This window comes from Chroicocephalus ridibundus, chromosome 21, assembly GCF_963924245.1.
Source record: "Chroicocephalus ridibundus chromosome 21, bChrRid1.1, whole genome shotgun sequence".
NCBI lineage: Eukaryota > Metazoa > Chordata > Aves > Charadriiformes > Laridae > Chroicocephalus > Chroicocephalus ridibundus.
The window spans coordinates 3,863,541-3,889,875 of NC_086304.1; the positions used below are offsets into that span (position 1 = coordinate 3,863,541).

General features: G+C 59.7%; 6 protein-coding genes across 10 annotated transcripts; all 6 read right to left on the reverse strand.

The window, feature by feature from the left end:
* Positions 1–375: 375 nt before the first annotated feature.
* LOC134525889 (protein MRP-126-like) lies at positions 376–2,211 on the reverse strand. Its single transcript, XM_063357197.1, has 3 exons — positions 2,114–2,211; positions 1,326–1,484; positions 376–706 (listed from the first exon to the last, which is right to left on the reverse strand). Exons 1-3 carry the CDS (start codon positions 2,120–2,122, stop codon positions 521–523), a joined length of 354 nt encoding a protein of 117 aa, XP_063213267.1. The 5' UTR covers positions 2,123–2,211; the 3' UTR covers positions 376–520.
* A 3,758-nt stretch (positions 2,212–5,969) lies between these two features.
* LOC134526135 (protein S100-A7-like) lies at positions 5,970–6,763 on the reverse strand. The gene is made up of 2 exons (XM_063357641.1): positions 6,563–6,763; positions 5,970–6,134 (listed from the first exon to the last, which is right to left on the reverse strand). Exons 1-2 carry the CDS (start codon positions 6,761–6,763, stop codon positions 5,970–5,972), a joined length of 366 nt encoding a protein of 121 aa, XP_063213711.1.
* A 3,557-nt stretch (positions 6,764–10,320) lies between these two features.
* LOC134526136 (protein S100-A9-like) lies at positions 10,321–10,942 on the reverse strand. Its single transcript, XM_063357642.1, has 2 exons — positions 10,790–10,942; positions 10,321–10,548 (listed from the first exon to the last, which is right to left on the reverse strand). Exons 1-2 carry the CDS (start codon positions 10,940–10,942, stop codon positions 10,321–10,323), a joined length of 381 nt encoding a protein of 126 aa, XP_063213712.1.
* A 4,853-nt stretch (positions 10,943–15,795) lies between these two features.
* On the reverse strand, positions 15,796–16,913 carry LOC134525836 (protein S100-A4-like). Its single transcript, XM_063357098.1, has 3 exons — positions 16,756–16,913; positions 16,147–16,301; positions 15,796–16,035 (listed from the first exon to the last, which is right to left on the reverse strand). The coding sequence occupies exons 2-3, from the start codon at positions 16,282–16,284 to the stop codon at positions 15,871–15,873; spliced, it is 303 nt and encodes a 100-aa protein (XP_063213168.1). The 5' UTR covers positions 16,285–16,301; positions 16,756–16,913; the 3' UTR covers positions 15,796–15,870.
* Positions 16,914–18,689: 1,776 nt separating this feature from the next.
* On the reverse strand, positions 18,690–19,653 carry LOC134525835 (protein S100-A4-like). Of its 2 annotated transcripts, none has more exons than XM_063357097.1 (2): positions 19,513–19,653; positions 18,690–18,851 (listed from the first exon to the last, which is right to left on the reverse strand). In XM_063357097.1, the coding sequence occupies exons 1-2, from the start codon at positions 19,651–19,653 to the stop codon at positions 18,690–18,692; spliced, it is 303 nt and encodes a 100-aa protein (XP_063213167.1). The 2 variants fall into 2 exon arrangements, with proteins under 2 accessions (XP_063213167.1, XP_063213166.1); XM_063357096.1 differs by having other exon boundaries at positions 18,690–18,854.
* A 3,258-nt stretch (positions 19,654–22,911) lies between these two features.
* On the reverse strand, positions 22,912–26,149 carry S100A16 (S100 calcium binding protein A16). Of its 4 annotated transcripts, none has more exons than XM_063357184.1 (3): positions 26,034–26,149; positions 23,830–24,001; positions 22,912–23,693 (listed from the first exon to the last, which is right to left on the reverse strand). In XM_063357184.1, exons 2-3 carry the CDS (start codon positions 23,983–23,985, stop codon positions 23,529–23,531), a joined length of 321 nt encoding a protein of 106 aa, XP_063213254.1. In that variant the 5' UTR covers positions 23,986–24,001; positions 26,034–26,149; the 3' UTR covers positions 22,912–23,528. The 4 variants fall into 4 exon arrangements, with proteins under 4 accessions (XP_063213254.1, XP_063213255.1, XP_063213256.1 ...); XM_063357185.1 differs by lacking the exon at positions 26,034–26,149 and adding an exon at positions 24,538–24,662; XM_063357186.1 differs by lacking the exon at positions 26,034–26,149 and adding an exon at positions 24,492–24,606.
* Between the last annotated feature and the right edge of the window lie 186 nt (positions 26,150–26,335).

The window sequence follows — 26,335 nt, forward strand, 5'->3', positions numbered from 1 at the left end:
CAGGGCCCTGCAGAGCAAAAGTGCCCAAAAAAGGGTGCTCCTCCACGGAAGAGTGCTCATCCACCCCCATCCTTCCTTCCAGCTCTTGCCTACCACCTCAGCTCAGTCCTAGGAGACCTGCAGAGTGTTTTCAGGCCGAAACAGGCTTCTTTTTTTTCTTTTCTAGTTGGAAATGCAAAGACCTGTCGAATTATACTGTCTTCCCTGACCTATGGAGGACATTATAATGTAAGGAGCACTGTGAGCACCCGCTGCGATGAACCCCCCTCTCCCCAGGTGTCCACTTCACCCTTGAGAACCTGTCTCCAAGGTGGAGAGAGCGAGGTGCAGGACTTGCCTGGAGGAAAACCCACGCAGACACACAGAAGAGCTTTGACAGCCTCAGGGCAAATCTTTATTGGGCAGCAAAAACCATCAAACTTGAAGGAAGGAAAGGAGGAGGGAGGTGGGCAGAGGAGGAGGGAAGGGAGAAAGCTGTGAGCACTGCGTGGCTGCCTTTGGCTGGGGACGGCCGCCCGTCTCAGTGGTGGTGTTGGTGCTGCTGTTTCTGCTGCTGCTGCTGGTCCTCAACGTCGTGGAGGTGTTCGTGGGTGGCGATGGTCACACGGGTGATGAGCAACATCACCTCGCTGAAGCAGATCTGCGCGTCTCTGTTGGTATCGAGGTCCTTCATGATTTGGTCAATGGTGGCCTTGTTTCTCACGTGCTGCGGAGGAAGGGACAGGGTGAGGGCAAAGTCCTGTCACTCACAGCTGTCCCCCAGCCTCTCTGGGACCCTCATGGTTGCCAGGTCCCCTGCAGTGTGGTGCTGCGTGTGGCTCCAGCCCCATGCCATCATCACCCATTGCTTTGGGTGCAGCAATGGTTCACCCATGGTGATGAGGCAGTTGGAGAGCATCACTGCAAGGACACCGTGAACATGGAGACCCATGAAGGCAGCAGTGTCGTGTCAGCCACAAACCTCTCCTTTAGGGTGTTGGGTTAAAAACTTTATCTTCTGCTTTAGGAAAGTGAGTTTGGGGGGGGGGCGGGAAGGGGTCTTTTTGCCTGATGTTTCTGACATCATCAGTCCTAGATGGCAAAGGAGCTCTTGGGCAATGTGACCCTGATTGTTTGCAGAGAAGGTGATGAGGGTAAATACCCGGCTGCAGGTTCACCCAGACCTTGATCTCGCTTTATGGAGCATGTTTGGAAAGTGGCGGTTGGACAGGGAGGGTCGGGGCAGGAGAGCAGAGTGGGAAGGGGGTGAAGGCAGCCCCTGGTATTCAGGCAACAGAGTCCAGCCCTGCTCCCTCCCCGTGTGGGTCCTGAGAAACTCCACTCACCCTCAGGTAGTTCACAAGCTGCTTCTCGATGAGGAGCTTCAGCTCATTCTTGGTCAGGGTGTCTCTGTCCCCCTCCCGTCTCGAGTACTGGTGGAAGACATCAATGATGACATCCATGGCCTTCTCCAGCTCAGAGAGCTGCTCCTGGGCCTGGGGGGTCTGGAAGAGAAAAGACGGCACTGAATAATGTCAGGAGCTGCAATAGATGGGGAAAGTCTGATGTAAACCACCGAGGCTCCGGTACAGCCACCCAATCACACCAGATGAGGACACAGCCTGGCTTTGTTCAGTCATCCTTTTTTTGAGGATAAATTTCAGCTGTTTGTTTCGAGTTTTTTCTTATCTATAAGCCAAAGGAGACAGAAAGGGGTTGCAGTCTTTGTTTCTGCTCTGAGATCTGCAACTACAAGTAATAGCTGAGAGCTGATTTTTTTCCCCCACAAAAAATGTGCCTTCTGTAAGCCAGGCACTGTTGGAGCAAGGCTCCCAAAATAGCTGGTTGCACTGAAAAAAAACCTCCATAGAAATACAGAGTATGAGATCTGATGTCCAGGAGCCCCCTCGGTGGTGGGACCATGCTGTGGGGAACCTCTTCCAGGAGGAGACATCTCTCCTGGTGGGTTCCACTTGGATGAGCCTGGGCAGAGATGGTTATCTTCTGCCAGCCACTGATGGCAGCACGCACGGTGAGGAGAGGGTCCTCAAGGGTCCTTGCACCTCCGATGGCCCAACCGGCACCTGGAAAAGAGCATGGAGACCTTAGATGCCCAAGTCACCATTGGACTTGCCTTGCTCATCTTGACGAAGTAGCGAGATCCACTCGGGCTGGAGCAGGTCTGGTCCTGAGCGTAACATCTCTTATAGCCTGGCCGCCCTGCTGCGCCACTCCACCGGTTGTGAAATGTCTTTGTTTCATCCAATTCCAGTCCATCTTCATGACATGTGCATTGCTTAAGGCTCTAGGGTAGTTCCTTAAAAGGGGTCTCTGTGGCTTTTCCCGCAAGGTCTGTGTCACGTACTCTGGCTGGGTGGCAGGGAGGTGGCCAGGGCATGGCCGTGTGCCCTCACCCCCTTCACCTGGCTGTTGGGGCTGCCATTCTCCGTCAACAATAGACAGAAACCCATTCCCCTCAGATTCTTCAGTTCCACCTGTTTTACTCCCTGCTGTAGGGGCATGAAAAGACACCACGGGGCAAAGGGGACTCACAGCATCGTGGCCTGCACTTCTCCAGCGCTGCTTGGCCCTGTAGCACCCCCATCCTTGCAGACCTGGTGCACGCAAGCACTGCGTGGTCCTGTGCACCCAGGAGCATCCCACTGCTTCACGCGGCATGCCCGGGGTTGCCCCTGGGTCCCAACACTGGGGGACCATCCCCTGCAAGCAGCCCTATGAAAGCCCAATAATACGGGGTGGGTTCCCAAACTGGCGGGGCTCCAGGAGCCTCATTTCATCTCTTCAGGTTAGCAACAGCCTGTGCCAAGGGTGGTTTTTCCCCACCCAAGGTATGCTCTAAGCTGTGGAGACCAGGTGTGGCTGAATGGTGTATGTTTACTCGTTAGGACTGTGTCCTCACTTTGCGGCTTCATTTTTTGTGTGTGTGTGTGTTTCTGTGTCGGAGAGGCTCAGAGCAGCTCAGATGAGGAGTAAAACAAGATTTTCCAGTGCTGCTTCATTAAAATGCTCTGCCTGCTGATTCAGCTGGCTTCTTTGGGGGTTTGTTTAACCTGCCAAACACGATGCTAATCTCAGACACAAAGTGGAGGTCAAAATGGGGCTGTGGATGGGCCTGGGGCAAGCTCCAGAGGAGCTGATGTGGGGCAGCACCATCGGGGGGGATGCTCGAGGACACAGCCCCGGTCCACACACGATGCCCACCCGGACTCCAGCCCTCATGGCGTTTCACAACAGGAGTGCTTTGATGCACAAAACAGCTGGAGAAGGGCCGGGGCGTTTCACAACAGGGTGTCGGGGACCATCCGCTCAGTTGCAGTTTTGTAGCAATTTCACAAAACCGTACTTTTGGTCACTTTATCATCCTGGAGGCGGGGAAGAGCAAGGGTGTGGGATGGGCAGGGGGTTTCCACAGAGGGATGGTGGCTAGACCCTCAGATGTGCCCACCAGGCAGCAGGGATGAGACCCCAGGCCCAGAGGAGGCCCTGGAGATGCTGGGAGGGCTGGAGCCCCTCTGCTGTGGGGACAGGCTGAGAGAGCTGGGGAGGTTCAGCCTGGAGAAGAGAAGGCTCCGGGGAGACCTTGGAGCCCCTTCCAGTCCCTCAAGGGGCTCCAGGAAGGCTGGGGAGGGACTCTGGAGCAGGGAGGGGAGCCATGGGATGAGGGGGAAGGGTTTCACACTGGAAGAGGGGAGACTGAGATGAGATGTGAGGAAGGAATTGTTTGCTGTGAGGGGGGTGAGCCCCTGGCCCAGGTTGCCCAGAGAAGCTGTGGCTGCCCCATCCCTGGAGGGGTTCAAGGCCAGGTTGGCCGGGGCTTGGAGCAACCTGGGCTGGTGGGAGGTGTCCCTGCCCAGGGCAGGGGGTGGCACGGGGTGATCTTTAAGGTCCCTTCCAACCCGAACCATTCCACGATTTGGTTTTTAAATGCCAGTGCAGCCACTGAGATGACCAGGGTAACACTTAGGGTTGCAGAAACACATGCTAGCACAACTTCTTGCCTGTCTCTGCGGGTCTTCTTGCAGGGGGAGCCTCCCTGTCCAGCCATGCCTGTAAGCCACGCTGAAGTGGCGGCAGCAAGCCGCAATCCTGGCCCCAAGGCCACCAGGGTTGAGCAAGCGCCTGCTTGCTGGAGCTGCAGGGGGGAAGGAGTGGGAAGAAGGCATCGGGTGGCACGCAAGCGGCCCCATAGCCATCATCAGTGAAAGATCTGGTTTGAGGTGGCTGCGGTGGGTTGTGCCCTGGGGATCTGAGCCCTGCCAGGGCACCCTGTGCTCGACAATCGTTGCAAAACTCTTTCAAAATATACATTTATGGGCAAGCGTCTGGCTGATGCGGGAAGAGGGCACGGCAGAGTTTGTCACTGTGTGGTTTGTCGTGTTTCACAGCGGGTTTTAGCCCGGCATCTAGGACAGGACGTATGTTCTGGTTGCTAGATGTGGTTTTAGCTCGGGGAAGCTGGGGGCCGCGCTCTGAGCCCTGGCTCCTGAGCACCTTTGAGCATCACCAGACCAGCGATGCTCTGGCTGCGGCCCAGCATGAGCAGTCACCACAGGAGGTGGGGCAGCCTAGAGGTTTTCCCACCCTGCAGCTGCAGCGAAAAGGATTTCCCAGTCCTTTAGCTCGAGACAAAAAAGCTTTTGCGTATGTCTCGGCCATATCCAACAGCTGCAAACTCAGCTGCTCAGCAGGGCACCACCTTGGTCCTGCCCAAAGGGAGCTGAGAGCCAGCTCCGCTGCCCACGCGGGCACGGCACAACTGCTGCGTGGTTCCGGCCCCTCTCCGAGCCCTCCCGGAGCTCTGGCAGGTTGTAGGGCTGAATCTGGCCATTGCACTTCTCTGCCTGTGCTGCAACGTGAAAAGCGTCGCTGTCGCTCACGCTGGGGCAGCTGCCGGCTCAGCCCCGCGGGGTGATGCTACCCAAGCGTTTGGTGAGGAAAAGAGCTGGATCACAGCGTATTTAGTGCCCAGAAATGGTTTGTTTGTGCTGCAAGACATCTACCAGATGACTTAGGCAGGGACAAGATCCTTGTGCCCTGTTGGAGCCCTTCAGGGTTTTGGTGGGAGTATTTTTGCCAGTGGAAAACTCCAAGACGGAAACCATGCGGGAGTTTCTTCTTGGCTGGGTAGCAAGTGATTCAGCAGGGTTGGGAGGGAGCGCTCCGGATGACTCGTCTGTGTGGGAAAATTCTGAAATCAGAGTTTTCATTGGGATTTAGGGAGAAAATTTTAAATCCCAGAATTCCCCACGGACTAGAAGCTATATATACAGATAGTGACTTCTGTGTGTAATTTTTTTTTTTTTTTTTCCCTAAGAGCACCCGGGCTCGTTCTTGTGGTAAAGGCTGTTCTGTTGCGAACTGCAGTTGTCATGGGTATTAATGCATTTTTCCTGCTCACGGGTGATTCCGCATCCAGAGGATGCGCTTGGCACAGCCGAGGGGAAAAAGCTGGATGAGGATGGGCAAAACAGGAGGTGCATCCCCAAGCTAGGCTGGCTCTGCTCTTCCCAGACTATGCAGAAAACTTCCCCTCCAAGAGAAAAACTGTTAATATGACTGCTGTATGCTGCAGGTGATGGTTAAAGCCCTTGCAGAGCTCAGGCAGTGTCTTGGGCTGGACTTCTGACCATTAATACCTTCCTCGCCCACCAGCTCAGCTCGGGCCAGGCACCGAGCGATACAGCTCTTGCCCACTCATCACGTCTTGATCATAAGCCTTTCCCTTGGTGGGTTTTTGGATTCCCTCAATTAGGGAAGGCTTTACCCCACAGTTCCAGCCGGACCTTGCTGGTGCCCACCCTCCCCACCTGTGAGATGGATGCAAAAGGGAGTGCTGAGAGAGGAAGGACTCAGTGAACTTCAAGTAATGCTTTATTGTCTCACAAGCATGAGTGATCCAAGCAGACAGAAAGCAGCCAGAGCCCAATTCCTATAAGCAACCCCCCTCTGAGTTTTTCATGCGTTGGGACTCAGTCCTTGTCTGGTGTACAGCGGTCTTCCTTGTGGATGAGTTGGTGGGCGTCATTGGCCAGCTTGGCCAAGACGATGGCGAACTCCTCGAAAGTCAGCTCTTTGTCCTTATTCAAGTCTGTCTCTTCGAAGAGCTTCTTCAGGTAGTCGCGATTGTTCCTGCCCTGAAATTGGGGGACAGGACATGTGTTAACGTGGCCCCTCCCTGGGCTGCACACTCACTGGTAGAAACCAAGCCAGCTTTACTCTTTCGTGCTCTGAGAAGAGCTTAGAAGCTGCAGGGTCGTTGTCACCCTCTCCTACCTTGCAGTTAACCCCTAATTAAAACCCCAGATGGACAGGCTTTTGTCCCAAACCCCTTTGGCTGCTCCATGCCCCTGGAGCGGCAGGAGGGATGAGTGTGGATGGTCCTGCAGCATGTGGGATCTGATCACAGAAACCCACCCACCCCATGGACCACAGCCCTTGGTAGGGACTGCACCCTGCTTCCCCAGGAGCATCTCTGGAGGCAACCTCAGCCTCTTCCCCCCGCCACGATCCCCCGAGGAGAGCATCCCTCTGGGGAGCACAACACAGCCCCTGCGGCGCTCACACAAGCTTGGAGGAAGGTCGGTGCCTGCTCAGTCAGCAGCGTATTGAAGTCGTTGAAGTTGAGGAGGTCGAAGTCACCCTCCCGGGTGCTGTAACGGTGGTAGACTTCCACAATGGTCTTCAGGACCATCTCCATCGTGCAGTTCCCAGGGAACTGACGAGTCTCATGATGGGTGGTTGTGGCCTGGGTGCCTGCAGACATGGCTGAGCTCTTGAGGTACCTGCAGAAACTGTGTGGAGAAATCTCAAAGCCATGAGATGCATCAAAAACAAAAAAAAAAAATCACGACCCCCACGCCGTGCTCTTGGCCCCCAAATTGGGCTGCAGGTCTACACCAGGAGCCTTGTCTGGCTGGGGCTGAGCAAGCCAGCAGTGCCCAGCATGCCCAGGGGCGCTCGGCGGCTCCTCGGGGCTCAGCAGGTAATAAGTGGTTCTAGGAATGTCACCGTTTTAAGGCATTGCCCAACCAACATCCAATTTTAGTTTTGCCCAAGAAGCAGCTTGTTCTTGCTGACCCAGGGGCATCTTTCAGGCAAATTAAACCCATCAGGCTGGAGTCACATATCTGTACTGTGCCCCCAACAGCAAGGATGGCTTTAAGGCAGGGAGCACAGTTCAGGTCTGGGCTCCATTGCAGCCTCTGCCTGACCACCTCCTCCTCCTCTTCCTCTCTTTGTGAATTTCCCTCCCCTCTTTGGGCTGCGAAACCTTTTCACCAGACACTGAGGATGGAGACTTCTCTGCCGAGTGCCACTGTTGCAGGTGGCACCCCCAAAGGGTGCTCTCCTCGCTGGCGGAAACAATGACACCTCCACTGAAGACGGCACAGAAATGCCACAAATTTATACTCTCTCCCACCCTGCCCCGAGTAGAAAGCTTCACCCTGGAGTAAAACAGGTACGGCATACAGTGCCATATTCAGAATCGCTTCTCCCTCATCTTATTTCCTGCAAGAACCATTGCAGTGTCACTTACCCTTGTCTCCGAGAAGGGTTTGCAGAGGATGGGTCTGTCGCAGTGATCCGAGCGCCTGGGAAGACCTTTTATACATGTCTGAGGTCCTCTTTCATCAGAGGCAGTGACACACCTGCTGCAAGCAACAGCTTGAGTTAGCGTTTCCCGCACCTGGAAATTGCAAGGTGGGAACTCCTGAACCCCTCCCCGTCTCATACTTCTGCACATAGTTCCTGGTTGCACCCACCGGGCTTTGGAAATGTTGTCCTTCCACCCAACTGTCACCTCTGACAGGGCTGAGCTGCCTTTTGCTGGGCAAAGAATGGGGGAAAAACCACTGGATGTGCCATCACACCTCAACGCGGCCATAAAAGGTGGGTCCCTCTTGGCAGAACTTCCCCAAACTCTGCAAGTTTGGCAATGTGCTGAAAATTTTGTGCACTTCCATGGCAGTGTGGGAGAAGGATGGGCTGTTTCAGGGAGATGTGGATAACTTTGTCCCTCGGTTGTTCTCAATGTCATCTCTGTTTCCTGCAATACTAACTGGTTGAACGCTACCGAAGATGAAGGCAGCATCCGCCTCAATAAATTGTTTTCCAGAGTGTTTTCCATTACTTTCTACTTTCACACATTTTGTACCAGACCTTTCCCCTCACTCCAGAAACTTTGTGGAGGAAACTGGGCATAAAACAAGAAGAAAATCTGAGGTCATGGTCTTTGCTGGCTGGAGCGTTAACTAGCGAGTGTTTTGCAACAGTCACCTCTGTGCCACTCATCTTGCGTTAGCAGAACAGGTACTAGAAGAATGAAAAGACTTAGGAAGATACAAAAATAAGACAATAGATTCCAGGAAGAGGGTAAGAACAGGAAAACAAAAGAGTAATCATTCCTGTTGGAGGATGCTTCTTGCGTGTCCCAGGGGCAGTATCAAGAACTGTTGCATGAGTTTTATTCCGGTATCCCTGACTCACTTCATTGCTTGTTTTGTTTTGTTTTCCTGCTCCACTCATTAGGGACTGTTGACAATCCGAAATCACGTCCTTGTTCCCCACCTGGTCTTGCAAATCTGGGTTTTGTCCTGTGTGCTTGTGTAGTCCCCATGCGGACAGACATGTGAGCTCTGAATTCCCGTTTATTCCCATCTGTGTTCCCCAAAAATTGTGCGAGACGCACAACTCATGATGCCTAGCCCCAAGGATGGGACGATGCCCAAGTGACACACGGGTGCCTTGGCAGGACCATAAATTACTTCTGCCTCTGGGGGACAAGGGCTGCACCCTGACGCTGAAATCGCGGAGGCAGAGAGTGATCTCCTGTGTCACGGAGTGCAAATAACCACACAATAGCCCCATGCTGCTGGGGGTTTTTTTGCGCCTGGGTTTCACATGGGACAGGCTTATGGTTACAGCTGATGTTGGAAATGTCAGAGCCTCCTGAGCACGAGGGTTTCCCGCTTGGTGCAGAGTCCCTGGAACACACAGGAGCTCTTTTCCCCTCGTGTACCTGCTCCCCAGGAGCCAGCGGTGGCTTGTAAACGTGCTATGACCTGGAGGGCTGTTACCACACTCTAACAAAAACATCCGACTTCATTGTGCAGAGTTAACACCGGCTCTCGGGAGCCCCTCGGCCTCGTTCTTTGCTGTGTTGGGGCTCACAAGATAAAGTTCTGGTTGCTCTGTGGGCTGCAAAAGCACCACACTCACCCCTGGGATGCTGCACCCCCGGCTCCGGAGCTGGGTCTTGGCAGCCACCCCGGGGACCAGCCCCCAGTTGTGCTTCACCCCGTCGTGTCCTGGAGCTGGTTTGAGCGACACAGGGCTAATTTCTCTTCTAACACCTGAGAAAACTACACTTTCAGAAGACTCTAGTGTCTGGATTTGTGAAAATATTTACTTTATCACCAGCTCTGGGGTGCTGGTTTCAAGGTCTCAGTGTTTTCAAGCTCCCCAGGTGTGGGGATGAGGAGGAGCAAGACCCGGGCACTTGACCCAAGTTGCCAATGGGGTTATTTCATCCCATGAATGGCACATTCCATAGAAATTAGGAAGTTTGCCGAGGAGTTCTCTCTCAGAGCGCTCCTCGCCCCGGTGCCAGAGCCCTGAGCCCTTCCCTTCCTCCTGCCGGGAGTGCAAGGCTTCCCACGATAGAATGGGCTGGGTATAGCCCCTGTGTATTTTATATTGGTATCGGGATCAATATTGGTGCTTTACTATTATTAACGTTAATTATTGAGCCTTATTCTACTAAATCAGTGTATATTTCAACCCTCGGGTTTCCTTGTTTTTTCCTGATTCCCCTTCCTGGGTGGGCAGGGGTCATCAGATGATAGGAATAATTGTCTAAATGACAATAAATTGTTGTGGGTTCTTCAAACTGTAAGAGCAGGGAACCCGCTGAGCTTTGGGAAGGCAGTGGGAGCATGTTGGGGTCTGATGTGCTTCAAGATGGGGAACTCACCAGCCTGTGCTGCTCAGCGGGGACCCAGCAGCGCTGGGTTGTCCTGGCTCTGCAGGGACCAGCGTCCCCCCCATCCCACCTTCCCTTTCCCTTTGCTTCCCCAGTTCAATCTGTTTTGAAGCCCGCCCAGCCACTGGCTGGGTGCATATTGCATCCTCCTTGGAGACAACAGGACACGTAATACAGATGCATTTGGTGCTTGAAGAGAGAAATTTTATTTCAACAACATAGGCAGAAGCAGATGGTAGAGCTTTGGTTACGGGTTTGTCTGTGCTTGCAGACAAATGGAAGGGATGATGCTGCTGGAAGAGCACAATCCCATGGGCACAGTCACCCTGGGAACCCCTTTACTTCCTGGGACCATGGCCATGGTCGTGGCCGTGGTCATGGCCATGGTCGTGGCCATGGTCATGGCCATGACCAGCATCTGAATGGCTCTTGTGGGACATATTGTGGGCATCAATGAATACAAGGTTCAGCGTGGTCAGGAATTCGGTGAACTTCAGGCGACCGTCCTGGTTGCGGTCTGCTTTCTTGAAGAGCTTGCTTATGTAGTCATCAACAGACAGGTTAGGCTGCAGCAGGACAAACATGAAAAAGAGTCAACCTGAAGCACAGCGGGATTTGGGGTCACCCTGCCAGCCCGCAGCTACGGCACAAGGCTCAGCCAACAAGGATTGTGTGGTTTCAGGAAAACCCTAGAAAGTCTTTCCCTCCCCTTTGGGACACCCTCAGCCACCCCCATGCCCCAGGGAGGTCACCACTCCTGCGAGCTCTCGCCAGCGCTAGGAGAGCTGGGCCATGCTCGGCTCTTACTGGTATGGTGTTGTGGAGGAAGGGCTTGGCGTTCTCCTTCAGCAGCTCCGAGAACTCATTCTTGCTCAGGTAGTCATCTATGGGTTTCTTCACAGCATACTGGTGGTAGATGTTGATGGCGCACTCCAAGGCGAGCTCCAGGTCGGTTTTCATCTTGCTAGGAAGGGACAGGCAGCAAAACATTAAACCCCATCAGAGGAGGAGGAGGACTCCCCTCATCCTCCACGAGCCCCAGCCAGGCACTGGCTGCCCAACAGGGTTGGGCTCACCCCGGTGGCACTTCCAGCAGCACGAAGCATGAAGCCACCATTTGGCAAGGACCTACTTACCTATGAGTGGTGCTGGGGTGACTTCTGCAGGAGACGGTGCACGGGAGGAGAGGAGCGGGCAGGAGCAGTGACTGCACGGTGGAGGCGAGGTCTCTTTTATACTCTCCCTGAGCTACGATTTAGTGACACCCTCAAATTTTCTTCGGGGCAATAACCCCAGGAATTGTGCAAGGCTTCGCAGCACACCCAGGTGGCAATTTCTTGCCTGGCTCCAGGAACTAGCTGCTCCCACTGTTAACGAGGGAGGGGACGCACCAAACTCGTTAGGGCAAAACAAGGAAACGCCAAAAGAGACGTTTGCAAGGAGCCAGCATTGCGGGTCGGTGACGGTGCAGGGGCTTTCCCAGGAGCTGGGACGTTCCTGCAGAGTTTGGGGGTCTTTGCCGAGATGATGGAAGAGGAATTTTCCCGGATCACACGAAAGGCACTGGGTGAGGGTCTCCAGTGGGATGATGCTGTGTTTTCCCCACGGGGATTGTGGTTCATCCACCCTGATGCTGTTGAATTTGGCTGGAGGTGTGGGGTCTGCCCCCAACACACTGCTGCACTGGGGGGTTGGCCAACGCATCCCACTCCAACGTCACCTCTCCAAAATGATGAGCCTGAATCATTTCTTAACAGCTAGCCAAGAAAGATGTTACAAATCTGGGCACGCCAGTGTGCCAGAAACCTGCCAGCTGGTCTGAGGAGGTGGCATTTCCCGACAGCTGTAACTGCTGCCTGATGGTAACCGAGGGCATTGGCAATCGCTGGCTGTTCCTGGTGTCGTGGGGATGCTGCCACTTGTGGGACACCCCATGGCGTTCCCAGTGCCTGGCACGGGCTGATAAACCTTGAGTATCCTGGGGGAAAGACTCTTGGGAGGGCTGGTGAGGAGCCCGTGCCCGAGGATGCCCAAGCCCTTCACCCCAAATCCATGCTTGGTGGGACTGGCACAGCAAAAAGCCCATGGTATCCATTAAGGCTTTTAGGAGACGGGAAGGACAGCGGTGATGAAACATCTTCCCATCAGCCTCCCGATCCAGGAGCATGAGGAACTGGTGCCAGAAAAAGCCTGAATTGCAAAAGAGTGAAACAAAGGGACGGGTTGTATGACAGAGGGTGTGGTGGGTTGACCCTGGCTGGATGCCTGGTGCCCACCAAAGCCACTCCATCACTCCCCTCCTCACCTTGACGGGGGAGAGAAAATACAATGAAAGGTTCACAGGTCCAGATGTGGACAGGGAGATCACTCAGCAAGTACTGTCACAGGCAAAACAGACTCGACTTGGGGAAGTTAAATTTATTACCAATCAAGTCAGAGCAGGATAATGAGAAATAAAACCTGATCTTAAAAACACCTTCCCCCACCCCTCCCTTCTCCCCAGGCTCAACTTCGCTACTGATTTTTCTACCTCTGGGTGGCACAGGGGGACAGGGAATCGAAGGGTATGGGGAATGGGGGTTGTGGTTGGTTCATCACACCTTGTCTCTGTTGCTTCTTCCTCCTCATGGGAGGACTCCTCACACTCTTCTTCTGCTCCAGCGTGGGATCTCTCCCGTGGGAGACAGTTCTTCATTAACTTCTCCAACATGGGTCCTTCCCAGAGGCTGCAGTTCTTCACCAGCTGCTCCAGCGTGGGTCTCTTCCATGGGATGCAGTCCTTCAGGAACTGACTGCTCCACCATGGCGGGGTCGCAAGTCCTGCCAGCAAACCTGCTCCAGCATGCGCCCCTCTATCCACGGGGCCACAGGTCCTGCTAGGATCCCGCTCCAGTGCGGGCTTCCCATGGGGTCACAGCCTCCTTCGGGCATCCCCCTGCTCCACCATGACCTCCATGGGCTGTGGGTGGATGTCTGCTCCACCATGGACCTCCACGGCCTCTGGGTGGATGTCTGCTCCACCACGGACCTCCATGGCCTCTGGGTGGATGTCTGCTCCACCACGGACCTCCATGGGCTGCAGGGGGACAACCTGCCTCACCATGGGGTAGAGGGGAATATCTGCTCTGGTGCCTGGAGCATCTCCTCCCCCTCCCCTCCACTGCCCTTGGTGCCTGCAGAGCTGCTCCTCTCATATATTCTCACTCCTCTCTTTGCCTGCAGTTGCACAGGGTTTTTTTCCTCTTCTTAAATGTTATGACAAAGATGCTACCACTGCTGCCGCTGATGGGCTCAGCCTTGGCCAGCGGCAGGTCCGTCTTGGAGCCGGCTGGCATTGGCTCTGTCAGACATGGGGGAAGCTTCCGTCAGCTTCTCACAGAAGCCACCCCTGTAGCCCACGGCTACCACAACCTTGCCACGCAAACCCAATACGGAGGGAGATGGGCACGTCCTCCCCAGGCTGCGCAGCGAGACACGGGGTGCCAGATGTGGTGGGACACACGTGGGGAGGCGCGAAGGCAGGTGCGGGAGGAGACACGCATGCACTGTGGGGCAGGCAAGAAGGGGCAGGCGTGCGCCGTGGGACCTCACGCTGCCGTTTGCTGCCCAACCTGCCATGGAAGCCACATGCCGGCAAGCTCCTGGCACATGCCCTGCCTCGGGGCACGGCGGCCATGCCCTGGCAGCCCACGCTGCGGTGCAGGAGCTGCGGTGGGGTGTTGGCATCTGCTCCGTGGCCAAGTGCGGCCGTGGGGCTGGGAGGGCTGGTGCCGCAGGGATGGAGCCCGTGCAGCCCCGAGGGCACCGTGGCGGGGTGTGGATGGACGCGGGCTGGGACGACTGTGAACAGCATCGCGCCAGCTTCAAACGTTCGCAGGTCGGGCACAAAAAGGGCCAAGGGCTTGTAGGGGGGGTCCCTTTCACCTGCCTCCGGGATGCAAGTGCGGTGCCGTTGCACTCTCGAGTGTTTCACTGAGCCTGTAGGGATGGATTTTTTTTTTTTTTTTTTTTTTTTTTCCTGATGTTGATGCTCAAGTGAGCGCTGGATCTCGGCAGCGGGGGTGCGTGGGACAAGCCCTGCGCCCTCCATTTGGGGGAGTGAGGGGATGAGCTTCCACCCCCGTCTCCTGTCAAACCAGCCCTTGCGAAGCCAAGGGTGCGGTGCCCAGGTGGGATCCCCGGGCGGGAGGATGGGCAGAGCCTCCCCAGCACCCAACGGGATCCATGTGCGGGGACCGGAGCACCGGGGGTGCAGCCCCTCTCCGAGTCCCTGCCACCCCACCCCGCAGCAAGGGAAAAAACCAGTGCTATCCATGAGGTTTTAATTTATTTAAAGTTCAAAAATAGCCATGCGCACAGCAACAAAACTTTACAGGAGGAAATGACTAAAAAATTTACAAAAAAGGTCCTTACAGAAGGACCCCAAAGGGCCCTCGCGGCCCCTCATCCCTCTGGCTGGCTCAGGAATTTTGCATTGCCTCAGAGTGTGGCCATCGGTCGTGGCCAGGGTCCCCAGGAAGGTGACATTCTCCTCGAAATTAATTTCCTCATCATCGTGATGTTCCGGGTCCGGTGCCAGAGGAGGGGGAGGTGGTGGAGGGGAGCTCAGCGAGCGGCCGGGAGCTGGTCCGGCCTTGGAGCGGGGACCCCCGGCGCGTGGCTCCCTCTCCCCCCAGGGATGCTCTGCCACCCTCCTGCTCGCTCAGTGAAGCCCCCCTGGCTCCGGCCCCGAGCTGGGGGGGGGGCTCCCGAGCACCCCCACCCTCACTTCACCCCCGGGGCGTTGCGCCAGCTGGGGCGGGTGGCTGCAGGGGGACTCACGGGGCACAGACGTGTCACCCGGCCACCTCCGCACGCAGCCCCAGGGCTGGCGGAGGGGACATCCTGGTGCGGGGGGAGTGTGGGGGGACACAAAGTTTGGGCTGGACGAAGCAAAGCCTTCACGGCATCTCCGCTCGCCAGCGCCTCCGGGAGCAGAGCTCAACCGCCTGACGAAGGTCCGGCTCCCGGGGGTGGGATGGCGGGGGGGGACATCCACATCTGGAAGGGGGATGCTGCACATCTGCAGCTCGACACGCAAGCCCGGGTTGGCCGCAGAGGTTCGGGGGGTGGGGGCAGGGGGAAGGGAGGCAATGGCGACTTACAGAGGAGAGCAGGGCGGGCTGCGGTGCGGGGAAGGGAGGGCTGTGGCTACGCAGCTCCTCACGTTTATAGCCACGGGCCGAGTCCTCCCACGGCGGCGGCCCGGGGGGGCCTGGCTGGCTGCAGGGGGGACGTCACTCCTCTGCACGCCACAACCCCACCCCGGGCAGGAACGTGACCGAAACCCCAGGATTCACCCAGGGTGGGGAGAGGACAAGGGTCCCGGGTGACTCCCCAACGCGGCCAGTCCTGCCCCGCGGGGCAGCAGGTAGGGGGGGGACAGATGCTGAGCCCGTGCAAGCTTAATAATTACGGTTTAAAAAAAAAAAAAAAAAAAAAGAAGAGCTGTTTATTGTTATCATGGCATTGGCCGGAGGCATTAATGCCTGCGAAAGCTCCTGCCCTGCCGTAGCCGGAGCAGTTCTTGGGGCCGCGGGGCAGGGTGCTGCCAGCCGGTGACTCACACCAACGTGGCCGGTGGGGACCAGCCCCGCTGGCGGTTTACGAGGGCTCAGGCTGCTGCGACAGAGCAAACTCCATCTCGGACGCGCCCTTGCTCTCCCCTCCTCACCCGGTACCTGCAACGCGCCCACGGAAGGGAAACGGCGTCTTCCCCAACCCCAGCCTCCGGGGCGAGAAACCCCCGTCGCAAAGCAGGCGGAAGATTTTCTTTAAAATAACCTTTATTGACAGAGCATCAGGAAGGTGATGCAGCCTGGGGAGGGGAGGGGGTTGGTGCCCCCTGCTCACTTTCTGCGCGGCATCTTGTCGGGGCAGTCCTGGAAGAAGTCGTTGCACATCATGGCCATGCAGGCCAGGAAGGTCACGTACTCTTGGAAATCCACCTCGCTGTCGCTGTTGCAGTCCAGGTGGGACATGAGCTGCTGCAGGCTGGCCTCACTGGTTTGACCCTGCCCGGCGGCAAGATTTGGGGGGTGTTAAAATGGAGTTTAGCATCAAGGGCTACATCCCCGAGTCCCAGCGTTGCCCGTGGGAGGTGGCACCCCCTGACCCGCACTTACGCTGAAGCTGGGCAGCTCCTTCATGAGCAGCTCCTTGAGCTCCGTCTTGCTGAGCTTGTACTTGTCCCCCTCCTTGCCCGAGTACTTGTGGAAGGTGGCCACCATCACGGCCAGCGCCTGCTCCAGGGGACACGCCATGGGGGATGCCAGCGAGTCTGGAGGCACACGGGGGTGAGAACGGAGCTTGGCGTCCCCGGACACCCACCATGGTCTCCCCCAGCCTCCCAGACCACGCGGGCAGCTCCAGAGCCCCGCTCCCAGGCACGCACACGGATGCATCACCGTTTGTTCCCTAATTTCACCCACAGCCGGGCTGGGCGTTGTCGTCTAACACCGGTGCTGAGCAACCTCCACAAAAGCCATGCCGGAGGGGAGAATACTGGGGGGGAGAGGGAGCAGCCCCCTCGGGGCAGGGAAAGGGCACCCCCGAGGTGAAATGCCACCTCAGAGCTCAGCTCGCTGCAGCGGGACCCCTCATTCCAGGCCTCCAGCGGGGGGCGGGGGGGGACGACGGTGCAGCCGCGCCGTGGGCAACATCTGGAGAGCATCTGGAGGGCCAGCGGGGCCGGGGGGAGCAGAGCGTCGCAGGGAAAAAAAAATCCAACTCACCAAGAAATCAGAGGAACCAGCGGAGGACGGGCAGGGCGGGAGGCGAAGCCGGCGTCAAGCCCCGGCATTTATAGCCCCGCCTGGGCCACCTCCCTCGCTGCTCCGGTGGGAAGGCGCCCGCGCCCATCCCGACATTGGCTGGCGAAGGAAGAGAGGAAACCCTGGGAGCAGCCCCGGCCCCCCCGACATCGCCCGGTTCCTGCCCTGCCAGGGGGCTGGTTTGGGTTAGAAAGAGCGAAAAGTGTCCCTGGGGGCTGGATGGGGATCACCCAGGGGTGGGGGGGGGACGGGACAACCCTGAGGGACAAGGGGGGCAGCGAGGGCAGGCGATGGCGGTGCAGGGCGGGATGCTCTTGGCAGGATCCCTGGGGATGTTTGGAGCCGCACAACCCCCAGCGGCCTTCGTCCCCGGTTTTGGTTTTGTGCTGGGCTTTGGGTGAGGGTTTTTTTTTTTTTGTGGGGTTCTTTTATTTTTTTTCTGTTTTTAACTCGACTCCGAGCGATCTGTTTCCTAGCTGCGAGGGCGGCGCGTCACAATGCCCCGTTGTGTAACGGAGCGCTGTTTTGGTGTCTGCGTGTCCCGGGCACGTGTCCAGGAGTTGCCGGGGCCGGGGGGGGGGGGAAGCCAGGAGCCAGCAGTTTGCAACCCCATGCTGTCCCTCACCCTGGTGCGAGGGATGACAAACCCCCCCCCCCGAGTTGTCCCCGAGCCCCCCCGGGACAAAGGCACCCGCCACTGACGGGGACCAGAGTGACCAAAAAGAGGGGATGAAGCGCCGCCGCCAGCTCCGGTGTGCTCCGAAGCCCCAGCGGGATGCGAAACAGCACCTCTCCGGGTCATGGGGGTTTCTTTAAGGACCATTTTTGGAAAAAAAAAAAAAAAAACCACAACCAAAAAAACCCACCCCCAAGCCTGAACCTCGTGTCCCCCGTTAGCGAGTGCAAATTGGTGTAAATTACTGGGAGGGGGCAGAAGCTCCTGGGGGCTCTTTATAAAGACCCTGGGAAGGGGTAGAGCAAAGTTTGGAGATGCTGGAAGGACTTGGGGGGCTCAGGGAGGACTTGGGGCGCTCGGGGATGGGGTCTGCCCTGCCGTGCAATGACACCAAGGCTTTGTAAGGGCTTTTTTTTTTTTTTTGAATCTGGGGGGGTTTCTCTGGGGTTTTGTGGCCGCTGGGAGAAGCTGGAGAGCAGCTGCATCACCTCCTTGGACCTGCCCGGACCCGCCAGGAGCCGTGGTGGCTTTGGGGAGGTGGCGGGGGGTGGGGGGAGCCCCGCGTTTCCCAGCTGCTATCACAGGCTGACGCGCTCAGGAAAACGCCATTTATCTGCGGCCCCACGGCTCGGTGGTAAAAGTGGGGGGCTCAGGTTGACCCTCTCCAGTGCAGGGCTCATCCGCATCCGGGGGGGGGGCGAAGGGTCTCCTCCAGAAACGGTTCTTCTCTGCGGGAATTTGGGACATGCTCTGGCTTTTGGGCTTTGCACGGACTCGCATCTTGGCTGGCCCGTTCCTCCGGACCGGCTTTCTCTCCCCAAACCCAACTCCTTGCCCTTGTGCCGGCCTCCGAGCCGAGCTGGGCTCAGGGAATCTCATCGGTTTTGAGCTAAATGCGCGCCGGACCCTTCCCCAAGCCATCAAAGACGGGGTTCGGGGGGGGTGCCCAAGTGTGTTGCTTGGAGGCGGCAGCTGAGCTGTTTTGCTCTGGCTTCTCTGCAGAAAAAAAAAAAAAAATATATATATAAAAAAATAAAATGCCTGCTGGGGCTGAGTCGCACCATGGAAAATCCCACGGAGCTGGAGGGAGGCGTGAGTCACCCGGCCGCCCGCGACACCTACGGCATACAAAAACCTGCTGATGCACAACCCGGGCTTTGGCAAAGCTTTTATTGAGAGCCCCGCGGCGGCGCCGGGGGCAGGGTTTTGGGGGGGGGGATCACTTCTTGCGGGGCTGCTTGGCGGGGCCGTCCTTGAAGAACTCGTTGAAGCCCATGGCGATGCAGGCCAGGAAGCAGGCGTACTCCTTGAAGTCCACCTCGCTGTCCTTGTTGTGGTCCAGGTCGTTCATGAGCCTCTTGAACTCCACCTCGTCCATTTGCTTCTGCGAAAGAAGGGGGAGAGGACGGTGGGGGCAAGGGGTTTTGGGGGCGCGGGGCTTCTCCATCCGGCCCCGCTGCGTGCGAGGAGGGATGTAAAAGCCTGGGATTCCCTCCCCCTGCCTGCAAGGAGGGTTTTCTCTTCGCCTTTTGGAAGGAGGTGGCCTTTGGAAACGCAGGTGGCTTTCGCGTGACCCGGGGCGTGCTGGCACGGCTACAGCCTCTCCGTCAGGAGGAAGTTTGGGTAAAAAAAAAAAAAAAAAAGTCTCCTCCCAGTTTAAACTATAGGCCAGAAGGGGAAGCGGGGGTTAAAAAAAAAAAAAAGAAGGCTTAAAAAAAGTTGAAGCAGGAGCGCCATTTTCTTTGCCAATCAAAATATCTCTGTGGGTGTAAGAAAGCCAAGTTTCCTTTGGCTCTGAGCACGCTGATGGCTCAGGTCCTCCTGGCTTCGTCCCTCCTCCTCCCCACAGCTTGGCCGGGAGCAGGAGGTCCCAGCGTGCCCAAAACCGGGCGTGTTTTGGGGCAAATTCCGAGACCACCCTGGCTCACCCCGTTTTGTTTTTACCCTGCTACGTGGCAAGACCCCAGGCTGGTTTGCTCCTGCCACCACCACATCTCTCCTCCCTGGCCACCCGCGAGGGATGTGTCCCCAGGGCCACTTACGCTCCCGAAGACGGGCAGCTCCTTGTTCAGCAGCTCCTTGAGCTCTGCCTTGCTGAGCTTGTACTTGTCCCCTTCCTTCCCCGAGTACTTGTGGAAGGTGGAGACCATCACGGCCAGCGCCTGCTCCAGGGGACACGCCATCGCCAGCTTCTTGCGCACCTGGAGGGCAGAGCGCCGGGGATGGGGTCAGGGGTGGCAACGGGAGTCCCGTGTGTCCCCCTTTACTTTGCCCAAATCGGTCCGCGATGCCTCTCCGGGAGGCGTTTTGGGGTGCAGCGACTGCGGGGGGAATTGTGGCTGGAGAGCGAAGCCGCGGGAGGAGGGATGCAGGAGGAGGACGGGGAGCGGGGACTCACCGGAGCGGGCGCAGGGCAAGCAGGAGCCGGGGTGCCGCGGCCACTGTGCGATGGGCATTTATAGCCCCGGTGGGGTGGCACTGCCCAGCGTGCCCCGTGCCCCCAGGCTTTCCCAGCAGCTCCGCCGGGGTGGTTTCGCCCGCACCTCATTTTTGCCTAACGAGCTGTGTGATCCCATTAGCGGGGAGTGAGTGGGTTCGGGTGCTACTGGGAGGAGGTGCCGGCCCTACTGGGGAGTCTGGGGGCCGAGGGACCAGCCGAAGGATGGGCGGAAGGGCTGGGACATCCCTTGGGGCTCCTGTAGGAAGTTGGTCACTAGCCCAGGTCCCCCCCTAAGCTGTCACTGCACTGTCCCCCACACCGCCAGCTTTCTGGGTGGCCCAGGAACCCCCAAGGCAGATGGTCCCAAGTTCTCCCATCCCAGTGGCCCCAGTGCAAAGGAACAGGCTCCGCAGCGGGGCTGGGGAGGTGACAGAAGTTTTATTCGAGCCATGGGCTAGGACTCGATGCTGGCTGGTGGGGCCATAAGCCATAGTGCAGAAGTCATCACAGAGCGTGCTGAGGCAGCCCAGGAGGACCACGTGCTCCTTGGAGTCCGTCATGTCGTCCTTGTCCTCCAGGTCCTTCAGCAGCACCCAGAAGCTGCGCTCATCCGGCTGTTCCTGGCATGGAGCACCAGCGGGGTCAAGGACGGCCGTGGCACGGGTAGGCATCAACCCCGATGGGTGGTTTCGGCAAGTGGGAGGACCCTGTTCCAGGGAGGAACGAGCCCTTCCCTGGACCCCACATCTGCCCCAGTGGTGGGAAGAGACGTGAGGATGCTGGTGGGGCTCAGTCCTGGGTGTCCCCGCGCTCACCCCCATGAAGCTGGGCAGCTCGCCCTTGCTCAGCTGGTACACGTCAGTCATGCTCCTTCCCTGGGCACTCGTGGAAGGTGGCAATGCTGGAGGCCAGGGCTTGTTCCAGGGCGGTGGCCATCCTGGCAGGGGGCTGCTCCCGGGGGAGGGCACGCGGCTTTTCCCTGCAAACCCCCAGCGATGTTCACTTTGCCACCCACCCGCGAGAGCCTGTTTGGTTTGGAGGAGGGGGTCAGGGAAATCCTTGTCTGGAGAAGCTCCAGTTGGCCTGGCCTCCAGCACCTCAAAGACAGCCAACCTCTCCGTCTCCGGTGACCACAGAGGATACAGGATGCGGAGGCTCTGAGCAACCTGCTCTGGTTAAAGATGTCCCTGCTGACTGCAGGGGGGTTGGACTGGATGGCCTTTAAAGGTCCCTTCCAACCCAACACATTCTGGGATCCTAGGATACGTGCCTTCCTTCTCCCAGAGATATGGTGGCTGGAGAGGGACCGTGGGGGAACGTATCTGGGGCGCTTTTCCAAAATCTAGCAAATCTTGGCTCCAGGTGGGACTTGGAGGCTGGTGTGCCGCCAGGGCTGGGCCAGCTGGGTGCCTGGGGCTGCTCCCGGTGGGGACGCGAGGGCAGGAGCGGGGGGGTTGAGCTCCCTAAACTGGGGCCGGCAGCCCCATCCCCATTGCAACCCCTGCTGCCCCCCCTCCCTGCCTGCCGTATGGGGTGGTGCAGAGTGTCCAGGGGGGTCTCCAGGAGGAGCGGGGGCATAGAAACCCCCCCCTGCTCACACCGATGCCCGTGCAGCGCTCTCTCCGGTCCCCTGCACGCTGCTGCCCTGCAGCAGCCCCTCCCGTGCCCCCCCGCAACGGCTTCCCCCTGCACCCACGTTTGCTCCGAGCAGCTCCGGGGTAGGGAATAACGTGGTTGGGACGGGCGCGGGGGCTGCAGGGAAATGCGTGAGGTGGGGGATCATGGAATCATGAAAGGGTTTGGGTTGGAAGGGACCATAAAGCTCATCCCGTTCCCCCCCCCGGCCCCAGGCAGGGACACCTCCCGCCAGCCCAGGTTGCTCCAAGCCCAACCTGGCCTCCAACACCTCCAGGGATGGGATATCCTGCATTTTTTTCCCTGCACGGCAACCGATCTGCATCTAGAAATGAGAGGCTGGGGGCTGGTTGCCCCCCACCCTGAGGGTCCCGCCTGGAGAGAACCCCTCCCAAGAGTCTACCCTGGATCCCACCGGATCGCCGGGATCCCGTGCGAGCGTCCGGGTGCCGCTCCCCGCCGAGCCCCATGCGCAGGGGGGTGAGTCACGCGCCCTGCCCTCGCCCGGGAGGGATTCCTCCCCCCTGAGTCAGCCGCAGCCCTGCCCGGCTGCCAACGCCTCCCGCAGGGGCACCCCCAGCTCCCCCGGGACCCCCGGTGCTGCGTGGGCAGGGGGACAGGCAGGAGCCAGCATTGGGATGGGCAGCAGTGGGGTCAGCAAAGCCGGGGGGGCCGGGCTGGAAGGGGATGGGGGTCCCAGCTCCAAGGTGGTGGCAACCGCCCTGTTGCGGGAGTGGGGGGTCACGGGGGGGGCACCTCGTGGAAAATCCAGTCCCCTCCCAGTGGAAAATCCCCGTTATTCAGCAGGGCTGCCGGCCAGCACCGTGGGCATCACAGGGCCCCGCGAGCAGGGTGGTGGCACGGTCCCCAGCGAGCGGTGCCAGCCCGGGGTGACCCGCCACACGCCGGGACACGGAGCTTTTCTCCCATCCCGGGTGGGGCAACGCGCCGAGATACGGGAATAGGGGTCCCCCGAGACGCCCCAGTGTCGGGGTGGCCGCGTCCTTGCGGTGCATGGGTGCGGGGGTGTCATCCCGGGCTGCTCGGGGGGGACGTGGAGAGGGTCCCCCGGGACGTGCGGCGGCGGCAGCAGCAGCCACCGCACCCTGCGCCCCAGGCAGCAGCTCGGGGTGCTGCGGGGCCGGCGGGGTGCCGGGAGGCCACGGTGTCTGCTGACACCTCGTGGTGGCTCCATCAGCCCCAGGGAGCCCAGCCCTGGGCGGTATCACCATCCCTGGGTGATGGGGGACAGGACAGGCCCCCTCCCTCAGGCCCCCACATCCCCTTGGTGCTGCGGGGGCACACACACACACACCCCCCCCACACCCCCCAGGGAAAGCAGAGCCTCAGCGTCACTCCTCCGAACTTTATTGCTGCAATAAATAACCACGGTGGTGTTGGCTCGGCCGGGACCGCGCTGCTCCCCGAGCCCCAAGGACCAGAGCACCAGGCAGGGCGAGACCCTTCACCAGCTTGGGCAGGGGGGAAAGGCAGCCTTGGCCCAAAAAGACCCCTAACTTTGAGGGGGAGCTCCAAGGGGACGGGGGGTCCCGGTCGTGACGGGGTTTCTGCCGGTGGGGCCATGCCCCAGAGGTCTGAGAACGGACAGAATTCATGTCCTAGATGAGGGGAAGCCTCTCCCTTTGCTTCTTGCCCAGCAGCCCAGCAAGGACAGGGCTTGTGAAAGAGCAGGGATGGCACGGTGTGGGGCAAGGAGGAACCCTCCCCCCCGGCCAAGGCTGTGATGGCTTCCCACCCCCCAGCTCCCACCCAGGGGGGTCTTCTCGCCCTGATTGCACCCTGGCGTGGCTCGGGCGGCAAAGCCACGGGAGACCCGGGTGTCCCGGGGCAAACCGGGGCTCGGGGCAGGGCTCGGCAGTGGGAGAGGCGAGAAGCGGGGAGCCGCGGAGAAGCAGGGGTTGAGCCCGGGGGGGGTGGAAACGGAGCCCTGGGGGAAGGGGGGTCTGATCCCGATGCAGGCAGCTACTTGGTGAGCTTGACGCTCAGCTCCTGCTGGCGGATGATTTGGGCGATGGGGCTGGCGATGCCACCTATCAAGGTCCAGTACTCCTCGAAGCTGATGCGCCCGTCTTTGTTCTCATCCAGGTCGCAGATGAGCTTGTCGGCCGCCCGACGGTTCCCGGTGTCCTGGGGGAGAGAGCGGAGCCGCTCACACCGGGGCAAGGCGGGGGGAAGAGGGGTGCTTTCATGGAGGAAGGGGACGGGACACCCCGTGAAGGGTGAGGAGCCGGTGCCCCGGCCCCCCGCGCGTCCCCGGCCTCACCGTCAGCATGTGGTTGAGCTCACAGCTCAGCATCTTGCGGAAATCCTTCTTGCTGATGCGCCGCGGCTTCTTGCAGCAGCAGCGGCGGCTCGAGTACTTGTCGAAGTTGTTCACCAGCACCTGGACGGCCCATTCCAGCTCCGTGCATTCTGCCATGGCTGCCCACCGTCACCTGCGGGGAGGCGGGGGGTCAGGGATGGGGACCCTCTGCGCGCTGGAGGACACGGGGCGGAAGGGCAGGCGGCGTGCCATTGCGCTGCCATCGCTCAGGGCACGAATGGGGGTCGCCACGAGCCCCCAGGTCAGGCAAAAAGCAGCTTCCATGGAAAGCCAAAAGGGGTGCTGGTCTCCCCGCGCTATCCAGGATCACCCTAAAAAATTCCCCCGTGCCACGGGGCGGCACCCAACCCCACGCCAGCCGCCCCACCTGTCCCCCCGGGGCGGCCACCCCCGTGCGTGGGACGGGGCAGCAATTATGGCGCAGGGGCCGCGGGGCTCCGCAGCGCCAGGGCCACGGCCGACGGTTCCCAGGGCTCATTAGGGAGGAATGGGGCTGGGAGCCACGGCGGGACGAGGGCAGGAATTACTGGCCGGCCCCTCCTCTTGCTTCACGGCTCTGGGAACACCCCGGCAGGGCAGGTCTGGTCCTGCCCGAGCCCCACCATGGGTCCAGCGCGGGTGCCCCTGTTCCCCAGGGTCCAATCCTGCCTGTCTGCTCGATGTCCGGGGTCCCTCTTCCTCGCTCCGCCGTCCCGAGGCCGCCCCAAGCCGGGAAGCTCCTTCTCTTATGGACGGAGCCAACAGGATGGTCCCCGTCACGGGGTCCAGCGTCCACATCCCGGGCAGGATGCAGGCAGGAAAGGACGGAAACTGAGTCACCTTGTCCTGCCTTGGCCCTTTCCTGGAGCGTGGTGCTCCCCATTGTGGAGCCGTGCTGATTTACACCAGCCCGCGGTGCAACACCGACCGGCACGGCAGCCATGGCCACACGGGTCTTGGGGGAAGCCAATGGGGAGGCGTGTTTGGAGCCCAGAGGGGTGGCCCAACACTGTCCCCCTGCTCTGGGGACATCGCCCAGGAGGGTGTCTGCAGCCCGGTGGCTCCAGGGAGCCGGCAGGACCTGCCCCGCGCCCCAGACTTGGCTCAGGGCCCCTCTCTCTTTGCGCTGATCCTCCCCAAACTCAGCCCTAGGCCAAGGACGGCGGCACATCAGGGCGGTGACAGGAGACAGGAGGCTCAGCCCCGGGCTCCCCGCGCTCATCCCTGCCCTCCCAAGCCCTCCTTGTCCTCACGGGAGCCTTCGCTGGACCACCGCAGGGCCACCCCATCCCAGGACCAGGGACCATCCCTGGTGGCCACCAGGGCGGTCACCCCGGCACGGCCCCGCAAGAGCCACTCACTGCAAACCTCCGGCTCCGGCCCTTCTTCCTCCTGGGCCATTAATTGCCAAAAAAAAAGGGTGCAAAAGCACCGACCCCCTGCACCCAACCGGGGTCCCCACTTGCAGACCCCACCCTGGTGTCGCCAGTCCCCCCCCGCCACCGGTGCCCAGCCCATCCTCGGGGTGTCGTGGCTGCGGCCTCGCTGCTGACTCATGGCACCGGCCCATCCGGGACAGCGCGGCCCCAGCCCCGCCACGTGCCCCCCAGGGCCGGCCTGGGGCACTGGGACATCACCACAGTGGTGGGACGCGGGGACGGCAGCACGGCCGGGCGCCGGCGGGGCGGGACAGGCAGGACGGGGCTCGTTGGCTGCTCCATTCCCGCCGCCGCGGTGCCCCCTCTTCCTTCGCCGCTCCACCTCCTCCCTCGAGCGCGGTGCCCAGAGCCAGGACCCACAGTCGGGCACAGCTCTGGGGGGTCAAAACCGGGGTGACGTGCCCCTTTTCCAGTGTCCAGACCCCACCAGCAACCCCATGTGCCGGGCTTTCCATAGGCAGCGTAGGGCGACGAATGCAGTGGAGGTGGATGGATGCTGCCAAGCCCCACACCGGACCACCTGCCCCCCATCCCAGCTCCTCCCGGTGTCCCCCCAGCATCCGTCGGGTCCCCTCCGCCGCGGCCCCACACGCGCGGTGCTGCCGAAGGGCTCGGGGGTTTTCCACCACCCAACCTGCAGCGGCACGTCCCAGGGCTGCTCCTGCTTGGATATTCCACCCCAAGGGTGCCCACGTCGCCTTTCCCATCCCCGGCCCGGAGCCTCACCTGGCTCCGTCCGGGGGGTCCTGCTGTGTCCGTCTGTCGCCGGTTTGGCAGCCCGGGCAGTGGGAGCCGATCACGCCCGCTCTCTCCTCACCTTGCACCCATACCGACGGGCCCAGCCCGGCTTTTAAAGAGGCTCCCGCCCCTCCCTGACGTTCGTAGGGCGTTCCCGGGCCGGGACTCACCTGGGAAATGGCTCCCTGGGATTGCAACACCCTGACGGGTCGGTGCGAGCAGCGGGCTCCGGCTCCCTGCCGGGGGCTGCTGGGTGCCTGGCCGTGGCCGTGGGGTGACGGCCGGTGTTT